General features: G+C 46.4%; 1 protein-coding gene across 8 annotated transcripts in view; it reads right to left on the reverse strand.

Annotated features, from left to right (window-relative positions):
* ARVCF (ARVCF, delta catenin family member) overlaps nt 1-11,917 on the reverse strand; it is a 238,021-nt gene that overhangs the window by 2,822 nt on the left and 223,282 nt on the right. For all 8 annotated transcript variants that reach the window (XM_027652025.1, XM_027652023.1, XM_027652027.1 and 5 more), the window contains 7 exons: nt 11,534-11,684; nt 10,040-10,232; nt 8,767-8,881; nt 8,104-8,194; nt 7,005-7,058; nt 3,217-3,308; nt 1,188-1,301 (listed from right to left, as the gene is read on the reverse strand). In XM_027652025.1, the coding sequence (XP_027507826.1) occupies nt 1,200-1,301; nt 3,217-3,308; nt 7,005-7,058; nt 8,104-8,194; nt 8,767-8,881; nt 10,040-10,232; nt 11,534-11,684 (798 nt within the window). In that variant the 3' untranslated portion in view covers nt 1,188-1,199. The remainder of the gene's footprint in view (nt 1-1,187; nt 1,302-3,216; nt 3,309-7,004; nt 7,059-8,103; nt 8,195-8,766; nt 8,882-10,039; nt 10,233-11,533; nt 11,685-11,917) is intronic.

Consider the following 11,917-nt stretch of genomic DNA (forward strand, 5'->3'; position numbering starts at 1 on the left):
GGAGGTGCAGGAGAGGAGCAGGCACTGCTCACACACCCTGAGCTCAGCCCTCTGCCCCAGCCAGTACAGCCCAGCCTGCAGCACTGCCCAGCCAGGGGAGCCAACAGTGCAGGCTCTGCTCTGGTCTGGAAGAGCACCTCCCCATGCTGGAAACCTGCTCTGGGCAGGGGCTTCTAACCCAGAGCAGAAACAATGGCAAACACTCAGCATTTATACCAGACTGAGAAGGAGTAAGGAAAAAACATCCAATACCACCACCCAAAACCATCCAGGACTTTTCTCTCCCACTAATGCAAGGGATTTCCATGTAGAATTATGGACAGATGGTTCATTTCTGGGATTTGGGCCTTTAAAGGTCTGTTGTCCACTCTGATGGGAAAGTTGCTCAGTGCCTTCCTGACAGTCAGTAAAATTTTCCTTTAGTCATAGCCAGGGGCACAACACCTGCTGTTCCAAACATAGCATCCTCTGCTGGAGTGCCAGGAGGGATCAGCAGGGTAACTCTAGCAAGGCAGCAGGACACAGATTAGCAGTGGCAGGAGCGAAGAAAGGCCAGTGACATTACCAAGGAACTTGGCACGTGGCAAAGGCAGACAACCAGAAAGCGACACAAAGGCACCTTTCTTTAGTGACAGGGAAAAAAAAAAAGAAACTGAGAAGTGGGAGCTGTGGGTCACTGCTTATTGTGTAACCAAAATTATCTCTCCTTGCAAAGTAACTTGTGTACAGTCAGCAGCTTTCCTGCAGATGGGCAGTGCTGTGGAATACATGGGAACCTCAGGGGACATCCAGAAATAGTCAAGGATATGCTTTTCCTTAAGTCTCAGACTAATCTTTATAATGAGCATAGAGGGGGAAAAACGACTGGAAACATGAACACACCACTCAAATTCATTCCCATGGCCTAACAGCAGAAATATTTCACATTTCAGCCGACAACCAATCATTCACAATATTAATTTGCTGCCTGCTTATTTGACAGGTTATTTTTTAATCAAAGAGTGGTGTTTGATTGCATTTCATTAAACATACACTGAATAATGTAAACACCACTTTTTTTCCGAAATACATTTTCATTTATCTGAAAGCACCCAGTTAGCAGTTAGACTTGAAGAGATTCCACAGTGATACAGATCATGCACCAGAGAAGTTAATCACTAGCCCCAATTACCATTAAAAGGACCTACCATGCATGCAAATTAGACCCAGGAGTCAACAGGCTGGGGTTTAATGTCACGGGCATCCACCAGATTCACCGAAGCCCTGTTACTCCTGTTAATGTTTTTCCTATTTGTGTCATTCTGCAGCACAGGGTGAGGAGTTAAAGCAAAACAGAGCGGATTAATCAAACAAAACCACCAAACGAGTCAGCTTCAAGTAGCACAAGGGAAAATTAGTGGTAGAGGAAGAAACAAGATCAGCAAAGGCACAATACTGACAAAAGCATCTGCAACAGCCAGGAGGCTGCACTGCCCTGCAGTTGCTGCTCAGGATTCCCAGTCTCCCTGGAGCCTCGGGGCTGTCACAGCTCACAGGGACCCCCGGGCACAGCTCAGCCTCAGCACAGGGACAGGGACCAGCAGCTGCTCAGCTCTGCCCAAGGGAGGGCAGGGCCCTGCACACCTTGGCTGTGCCCAGCAGCCTGAATTCAGCTCACCCTCAGGTCCCCAGAGCCAGGAGACAGCACACACTGGGGGTTACACACTCTCGAGGTGAAATGGTTTTTCTCTTTTTCTCAGAGAATCAAAGCAGCTACTCACTGAACTCTGAGTTTTGCTTCACTTCAGCCATACACTGGAGTTAGGGCTGCCTGGACCACTTCAATGAATTTTGAGTGGCAAAAATAACAAGTACTTGTTAATTTTCATGCCTTGGTCTATTTTCTTTAGAAAGACATTTTCTGCCAAGCTCCTGTTGATCAACATTCTTGTACCACTTCCTGCATCCATTCCTGCTGCATCCTTGCAAAACATCTTAGAACTGTGCTGAGGGACCTAGAAAGTTCACTTTGTTGATACTGGCTCAGGCACAGCCACCTCTTGCCAACTGGAGCAGGGGAGCAGAGTGCATGACTTGAGCAGTCCAATGTGAGAAAGGTCCAGTCAGGTCACAGCCATTCTCCAGGGTGCTCCCCCAGGGAAAGGCAGGACACAGCAGGAAAGGAAAGGCAGGACACAGCAGGAAAGGCCTGACCAGGCAAGTTAACACAGACAGGCTGGTGCAGCAGGACATCTTCCCAATTCATGATCTATGGAAATATTTTTCTCCAAATCACATTTTTATTGCCCTTGTTCAGTGATGGGGGTTTTCCTTTCAGCTGACTGAAGTTTAATTCTTTCCACTCAAATCACCTGGATTTTCTGACATTATCAACAAGGTGCTGAAGGTTATTAAGGACAGCCTTCTGCAGGGTAACAACAGTGTTTCCTACCACTGCCTCTTGTTTCGATGAACCCTCCCCTTCCTTCTCGAAATTACTTCCCAGGGGAAAACCCAAGTTATTTTGAGGCCAGGGAGAACTGGTGGCCAAAGCATTAACAGACTTTTTAAAAGGCCACTGAAAAGGTACAACAATGCAACAGAAATTACACAGAGCCTGCTGAGCCACATTTGCACATAACCCACAATACAAAAAGCTGTGAGAAGTAAGATTTTTTTTTTTTAATTAGAAAGTTGTCTAAATTTGGGTTTAGAAGGCACACGTATAACTGTGCATTTCTCTCCTTCCTCTCCATCTCCTTGGTCCATGCCCATAGTCCACCATCAGGACTGAATGAGTGTTGCAGAACTGAGTGCTGCTCACCACACTGCTCACACTGCTGGACACGGACACACAAGAGCACATGTACTTCTCGTGGTGGAAACAATAAAGCAGTGTGAGAGACTGAAGAGAACAAAGTCTGAGCACAGTTACACACTTCAGGGCCAGGGAATGCTGCCTGGACAAGGGTGACAGAACAAGCACTTTCTATTTTTACGAACTCATCCACTTACAAGAATACAGCAATTGCCTGCATTTGCTCCTGCACCAGAAAGCAGCATTTTGTTTTTATTTCTAGTCAGCCAAGTGCTGAATTACAAAATAATGCCTTTATGTGGAGAGGAAGAAAAAAAGAAAAGGCCCTTTGCAGCCCCCAGGTGAGTAACCAGCACGAGGGCACCAGCCCCCCTTCCCCTCAGAGGCACTGGGAGCACTGGGCAGGGAGAGCAGCTCACTTTTAAAGGTTCCTTCTCCGAGGCATCGCCCGAGGGGTCGCTGCTCTTGTACTTGCGCTCCTTGTCGCGGTGGTCGATGGTGGAGTATCCATCTGGGGAGAGAACAGCACAGTCAGGCAGCAGCACCAACAGCAGCACAGCCAGTGCTGACGTGAGCACAGTCCTGCAGCAGAGGAACAGGAAACCAAACCATCACACCAAACCATCACACCCCGCCGATGCCGGCAGCCTGCGGCTCACGGGCTCCAGCTCTGCAACTTCACTGTTACAGCTAAAAACAAAACAGAGGAGCCCTTTTTTACAGCACTGCCAGATGCTGGCACTCATTAGCAAGCAGCACTGTTTTCATCCCAGCCTGCTGCACTTTTTAGTGTGCCCAAGGAAAGCAGCCAGTTGTCATCTCATGCCCTGTGGCTAATGAGCTCCAAATTCAACCCAAATCCCGACTTCCTTGCTTAGCAGCCTGATTAATTGGCTGTGTTCATTCTCTGAATGCTCTGCAGCATATTCCCACTCTTCCTGAGCCTGACTGCTGGCAGGACATGATGATAATTTGGAAGAGTCCTCATAAGAGCACTGAGAGAAAGTGCCTGTTGAGTTGGAGGAAATGTCACTGCAAACCCCGCTGTGCCTGGGCTCACTTTCATTACCAAGGAGCACCTGTTGGTGCCTTTTCTCTTGACAACGAAGGAAGAGCATGAAAGCTTGATGAACACAAGGAATAAAAGTGTTGAGAGGGTTTTATGAAGAAATGGCTCTAATTATTTCAGAACCTTTCCTTTGAATCACTGTCAGCCAATGCAAAACTTAATTTATTTTCATGATGCATCAGATTTCCCTCATTATCAGTGACAAATAGATCCTCACCTGCTCTGCTTTGACAGCATTGTGATCTGGAGTAAATGACACCCAAATTTATAGCTCCCTATAGGCTTTTGTTTTCCCCTATGTAATTGAGGGATCATTAATGTTTTCCTATCCTGACAAACTGGGTTTTTAGAACATCACAAAAAGGTTTTACATAAACTATCAAAACACTTCCCTCTCCGTTTATTACTTGCCTGCAACAGGCCATTAAGAAAGAATGAGTGATGTGTTTGTGGGGTTCCTGTGGCATAAAGAGGCACCATTTGCCCACATGACACCTGCACACACAGCCAGTGACTGGCACCAAAGCCCATCCCAGAGCTGCCCATGGCCAGGTCAGACTGAAAAGAGCTGCAGTCTGTGCACACAGACCTGCAGCAAGAACCTGAGGCACCAAATATTTATGACATCCCGGGCAGTAACAGATTATTTAACCTCGCTGCCTAAAAATAACTGAAGCATTCTGGAGTTATTCATGTAGCACAGAGACACAAAGCATGAAAACAGTTGTTACACAACACTTGACTTACAATTACTTGTTGACAATGAAGATGCCTGACATTCTTGGCTAATCCTTTTGAACAAAAAGGAGAAAAAACAGCTGCACACCCAGCTACCCAGCCAGGGCTTGCAGGGGAACGTGTGACCAGTAATTCTCTTTCAGATGACAGGCATGGAACACTGCTAGTAAGCCATGGCCTAATCTAAGGATTCATCATTTATTTAGGACTAGATAGGTCACATAGGTATGTATTAAATGATGGAAACATGGTGACTGCCCCAAAGAACCAAACTTGCAGCAACTGAGTGGCAGCTTGTCACAACCCAGCGTTAATTGTACTCCCAAGGATGCACTGGATCACTTTGCATTTTTGTCGTGCCATCATCATGGGAGATCCACAAACAGTTTTAAAAGGAGTTGCCAAGATACAAAGGAACATTTAACCTTCCCCCAGAAAGCAACAGCCACTAAGTGAAGGATGGCAGCTGTGATACTCCCAGGGAGCAAGGTCATTAGTAGAGACTGCAACCACAAAGAAAAGAGAGCACAACAGATCTTTAATACTACTAAAAAATTAAACCCCCATGCTCAGCCAGGACACAGCAGCAAGAGGAAGATCCAGCTCTGGCACAGTGGCAGTAATCTAACAACTAAGAGGGCCAAGAACTTTGCTCAGCAGGTTTTGCAATCCCTCCTGCTGTGTGTGGTCTGCGAGCACAGCAGCACGAGTGGGGTGTGTGCTTCCAAAATCCACACACTGTGCTGTGACCCTGCCAAGATAAGCAGCAACAGAGACAGGCACTTCATGATTTGATCTGATAAAATGAGAAATATCTTGAAGGAGATTGCATCAGAGAAGTAACACCTCACTGCCCCAAGGACCAAAGCTCTGCAAAGAAATTAGAAATACTGCTTCTCCCATGTTTCAGATTCATTCTAAGAAGCCATCAGAATTAACTGTTTCTGTGGCACAAGGAAGATCTACACAGAGCTTGCTGCTGCACAGCAGAAGTGCTCACTCTGGAGTGCAAAAAGAACAAAACCTCCAAAATACAACAGTCCACAACAAAGCTACAGTCAGGAAATACAGCTCCTTATGTTAGTATGCCCATAAGACAAAAAACACTAAGCATTTGGAAGAGCCTGAAGGAAAAAGATGAAATTCTAAGTTGCTATTCCAGTTCCCTGGAATTAAGGACAGTAAACTGGATAAACTGATTTAGTCTCTTCTCAGCTGAGCTCTGAAATAGCACAGGGTTAAGAGCCAGAGTCACTCAAGAGCTGCAGTCATGAAAACCTGACAGACACCATCTCCTAAAGGTGATAAGAAGACTGGAGAGCAGAATGGCCCAGAGAAGCTGCCTGATGCTGTGCATATGCTGTTAATCTGCATTTGGTTTTGCACTCAGAGCTGTACCAGGAACTCATGACAGCACAAGGCAACAATTAATACTGAGACTACCAACAATCAGCACTGCCCAGACTGCAGCACCTGCCAGCACAGCCACCCTGCCAGGCAATCCTCTTGGAGGGTGTTTTCTTCCATTGTGAGAACAAATGTTTCAGTGTTCCCTTAGGCAAAATACATATGGACAGTTGATTCCTGGCAGGTGGTGTCTCATTTTTCTAAGAATACAAAAGGTAATAATATACCTGTTATTTTACTTCCTGAACGTGCCTGGCTTTCAGCTTGGTTCTAACTTCCTATTTTATTCAGCTACAATGACAAATAGCAGTATAATATCAAGCTGTTTGATCTGGAGGCATTAATACAGGTATATTTAAATAAAAATAAAGTCAACTGGAAGAAATAAAGCAAATTCTTGAGAGACCATATAGCACCTTTATCTACCTTGGTAAAGAAAAAACTCCTCCCAGTCTTACACTACAGAGTTTATCAATCTCAAAGCACATCAGTGCCAGTCAGCAGCTGAGCTCAGCCTAAAGGAAAAGCCAGGCTCAGCTGGGTGCAGGTCAATGAAAAGTGGAGCCAGGAGTATCACACATACTAACCTGTCTTGGGTATTACCTACAAAGCAAAGGCAGAAGAGATTTAAACACAAAAAACACCCTGAAGTAAATTCACAACTCTTTTTCTTCCTTTCTGAATCCCCAGACTTGCAGATCTGTAACAGGGAATGCAGCTGCCTCAAGGGCCACAGGAGGAAAGGTGGGTTGCTGTGTCTCCAATATATAAGCACAAAGCAGTGCAGAAATTGGTGTACACTCTACATGTGTACAAAGAAAACAAAGACAGGAAAAAAAGACAACAACCAATCTTTTGTGAGGTAATGTTCTGTTTTTAAATGTCAGCTTTATCCACCTGAAATAATATCTCCCAGAGAAATAGCTGAACTTTCCTGTGAGTGACAGAGTGCTCTATTGGAGCAGACAGAGTTTGATTTATGAGTGAGTTTACCTGGGCCGAGCTCATCCATAGGTATCATATCACGGCTCCCAGACTTCTCATTATCTGTAACACAGAAACATTGAAACCACCTGAGTTACATTTGCTTTGCTCAAAACCTGGTACTTCTGAATTAGTCACAGAACCAGAGAGGTCCATGAAATACTGAATGCAGAGATTATTGCAAAAAACTCCCCACCAATTCAACTGTTATACATTCAGAAAGGGAAGTCTGACTGAAGTTCTCCAGAGGGCACATGTAATCCTTGTATTTGCTGTTTTAGCACTGTAATACAGAACTCTCTCTCTCCAAGTGACAACAGAAACCACAACTCTGCTTTGGACCATCTACCACTATTAACAAGCTTCTCCCTGGTCTCTCCAGAACAGAAGAGAGAGCAAATAAGGAAGGTGCAGCTTCTCAGGGCACACAGCCCAAGCCAGCAGCCTGCTGAGCCAGCACAAAGCTAATCCACAAAGAGAACAACAAGTTTCTTGTCACATCAGCAAACTGACCCAATCATCCTTCATCTGCATCATCTTCCAGGTCTGATCAAAGACAGGGAAGGTGGAAAGAGGCAGGCAGTGTGGGGCTGTCATTTCTGCAGCAACCTGCACTTAAACCAGATAAAGGGCACCACGAAAAACCTGCTGTGAGAAACCAGAACTAGCCCAGGGCAGAGCAACCCCACTGAAACCAAAGCTGGAGCTACACCAGAGTTGGCATGGAAAGCACAGCCAGGTTTAGCTGGAGCTGGGATTAACTCACCTCCCACAGAACCCCCTGCACAGCAGAGGAAGGAGCTGTGCCAGAACAGGAATGCTTGTTCAGAAAGGAACAGACTGAGCAGGGGGAAGGTCAAGCCCATTCCCAGGGAGATTTAACTGATTATGTTGCATAAAGTTGAGAAAACACTACCAATAATGTAATTCCATAAGGGAAGGAATATCATCCATATGCAGGTAATAAGGACTGACCATTTGGGGACTGTGGGGTAAAGTCACCACACATGATGCATTTTTACCCCCTCATGCTGCAACACAGTTGCAGCAAATCCAGAAAACAAGAAAGCAAAGCAGTGCAGAACTTGGGCTAAAGAGCAGAACTGACCTTGACTCTTCTCCACCAGAGGCAGGGTGCTGTCATCATAGCCAGACCTGCCAGCAGGACCCTTGGAGCCCTTCGGAGCCGCCGACACGGACTAGAGACAAAACCCACGTGAGCACAGAACTGCTACTCAGGGAAATGCAACCAGAAAAATAAACAAACCAACACTATGGAGAGAGATTATGGATGCTGCTAAGCATCCCCCCTGCTGTTGATAATACGGCACTGGAGTATTTTTCTATTTTCATATAGATTTGCTGGTGGAATTTTCTTCCTGTTATCTAAATGGCAGCACTGTTGCTCTGTAAAAGGAGCAAAACCTTTCCACAAGGAAAGATGAAGAGGCTGCAGGTCAAGCACAGCCCTGTGCTGCTACAGGGAATGTTTCAAAAGAGACACAACTAAGACAAGATATGCTAATTCTTCCTCCAGTAAAACTGGGGCATTTGGCCTGTAAGAGGTGTCAAACTTCCCAAACCTGAGAGCTCCATTCCCCAGAGCACAGAAGAGCTCAGCCAGCAGGATGGTGTGACTGAGTGGAATACAATCCACTGTGTTATCACCTAGAAGTGAAGCCTACCATCTATCACACTGCAATCCTACACTGAACTAGGACATCTTCCACTCAGGCATTTCCACCACCAACCCAAGATCCAGCACCTTTACCTGGAAGTGGGACTTGTTCCACCCATCCTTCTGAAGGGCATTTCGTAGCTCTTTATAGCTCCAGATCATCTGAAGAATGTGAGATGCTGCTTTTGTTTCTCTGGGAGATTGGCTGCTTTGCAAGATAAAATCAGAGCTTCAGTGCCAAGCTTCAGTGCCAAGCAATGTCAGACTATTCCTATGCTGATACCCAGAACTCCACACAGCCACTGACTGAACCTGTGAGCTATGGTATGTATGTGACTTCTTCATACCTACAGGTATTTGCTGACAAAAACAGAAATCAAAAAGTTGCAAATTGTGCACGTTTTTGGGGATTCACATGTACTGCTAGACAAGCACTGAGGCCAGGGTGACCTTTTTCTCTTGTAGCTATCATCAACAAAAACTAGATTCCATCCTGCCTGGATTTATTCAGGAAAAAAACCCCAACCCAAACAAACAAAAACAAGTTCTATGCCACTTTTCAAACCTTCCCCCAATGTATCTATATCCCTCACAATTCAATGAAGTTGCCCCATAGTTTAGAATACCTTACACAGAGTAATTAAAGTCAGCAAAAAAATAAGCTGTTTTTAAACAGAAGACGAATTTTTATCCATTCCCTACTAGGTCAATACACAAGTGTCCTCTGTAAAATAGAAGAGGCCTAGATTTTTGGTCAGCTCTTTCATAACAATATTTCATAACAATACAACCTAACAAAGCCACTTCAGCTTCTCTCCCAAAAGTTTGCTGAAGACACACCTACAATGTGTAACTGGCTGAGCCACACAACACAAAGTCTCTGAAGCAGCCACAACACAGGTTTGCAACAGAACTGCAGAGGAAAAATTGGTCACTTCAGATGACCAGCACCAGCCCTTTGGCCAGAACAGTCACTGCACATCATTAACCATTTCACCTGACAGACACAGATTTCATCCCTGGCATTTCAGGAATGGAACAGTGCCACAGGAAAAGGCCTCCCACACTGAAACCAGGACCGTGGTTTCACCCCAAATGCTGCCTAAGTGCAGACGTGGTGCTGAGATGTCTCTGACGAGGAGAGAGCACGTCCAGATGTGACTGAAGGGATGACTCAACCAACCTTCATCAAGCAACCCTATGAAAGGTGCTGGCTTTCTACTCTGTAGGTATTAGCTGCTGAAATTAGAGCTCCCAAAGCTCAGGATGCTCCAGCACCTCCTCACAAACCAAAAGCTGCTGTTCATGGAGACATGTTCAGGTTTGCAGGGAGTTCTCATGCATTCTGCTGTCAACTGTCACTCACCTGGACTTGCTGATGGCCACCAGCTTCTGAATGCCCTGGGTCTGGATCAGAGAGCGCGCGTTTTCGGAGCTGTCAGTAATGATTTCGTGGATGGTGTTCAACACTGCAACCACTGTATCCTCCTCCAGGTTCTTTGCAGATCTCTGCTGCCTGCTGGGCAAATTTCTTACCAGCTCACCCATGGCATAACTACCTAGATAGGGGGAAGAGATACCATTAGGCAGCCCTAATAATCAGTTCAGCTTCCCATCCTGAATGACAGAACTCAAGGGCATTTGACATGTCAAGAAAAACTTAACAGTGCACATGTTTTGAACCTCACGACTGTAACTTCACGGGGCATTTATCATTCCTTGTTTCAAGGAGATTGAGAGTTGACACCCAAGACAAAGTCCTTCATCATAAATGCTAAAAAGTATTGAGGGGGGGAAAAAAAGCAATCTTTATTGAGAATTTTACAGCCAGCATCTATCACATTTTGCAAAGCCTGAGGCAAAAAAAACATCCAGTAGCTGCTGCCAATGCCACATATTCATGCTAATACACACACATGGCTTACTCAGCTCAGCCTTGTAAGAGGCCTTCTGGGGCAAGGTGTGCAGTCATGCATTTATTAACCTTCCCCCAACAAAGGTGAGAGTATTTCCTCCTGGGTGCAGTCAGCCTTCTCCATGTACAGGACTGGAGAAAAACCAGGGAGGTTGAACTTTATCCCTCCCAGGTGTCCGTCTGTGCCACTGGCCTGGCTGCACCTCTGAACTATTAAAAAGAGAACCTGATGTAGTAAGGTAGAATCCCAGCTTGCTATTTGCTGGTATCAACTTCCATGGTGGCCCTAAACATGTCACCAATATTTCCTGGCCTGACAAGGTTAAACAGACACATCTGTTAAATACAGAGGCATCTAAGGGAAAACTCAAGTGAATCTTTGAAGATTCCTGCTTAGGGCAGGTGAATGCTTATTTACCACCTTGGACAGGAGCTAGAGCACTGTTAATACTAGCTTGAAGAATATCAAGTTGCTCGGTGTCCAGCTGCTGCAAGTACCACCACAGAAAAAGATGAGAAGGGAAGGAGGAAGCAAAAAACCCAAAGGTAGAACTTTAGAGCTCCCTGCACTTCCCCAGGTTTGCTCAATGTGCCACTGGCCACACTCCCACTACGTCTCTGTGACCACCACGTGTGACCAGCAGCACCAGTGCCATGTCAGCCAGAGCTAAGGAAGAGACAAGAAACCTCTTAACCCTCCCAATCCTCTGCACATCTCCAAACACGCTCCTCCTGCAAAGTCTACATCTGATTTTACTCCCGGGTTAGAACTTCCCTCAAACCACAGCTTGTCTGAGTGGGCTGTAAACACACCCTGAGCCGACAGCCCCCAATCAGTGGCTGCAGGACAGTGGGGGTGGGACTGCACACAGGACGAGCCCTCAGCACGGGGGACAGAGCACGGGAGGCCTCCCAAGGGTCAGGCTGGAGAAGTTGAGAAGGTACCTATGAGATCTTTGTTGCGCCGGTCCATGGACAGGTTCCTCAGGGCGATGGACACGGCCCTCACCACCTTGTCCGAGTCGGACTGGAGCAGCTCCACCAGCACGGGCAGCCCCCGCTCCTTGCGCACCGTGGCACGGATGTAGGTGGACCACTGCCAGCACAACAGGGAGAGACAACACACACTGTGAGTGCAGCCCTGCCCCAGCACTCCTGCCCGTGCTGCAAAGCCATCCTTTCCCTGCAAAGACCAGCCATGGTGGGTGTGCTGGTGCAATCACTGCCTAACCCATCATTCAAGTTCATCAGGCACCAAGGAAGAAAGGAGGTAGAAGTTCATCCTGCAGTGAGGAAGCTGCTGGGGAGAGGGGACAGAAATGGGCAGAA

Source organism: Corapipo altera, unplaced genomic scaffold, assembly GCF_003945725.1.
Source record: "Corapipo altera isolate COAL_440 unplaced genomic scaffold, ASM394572v1 67, whole genome shotgun sequence".
NCBI classification, from domain to species: domain Eukaryota; kingdom Metazoa; phylum Chordata; class Aves; order Passeriformes; family Pipridae; genus Corapipo; species Corapipo altera.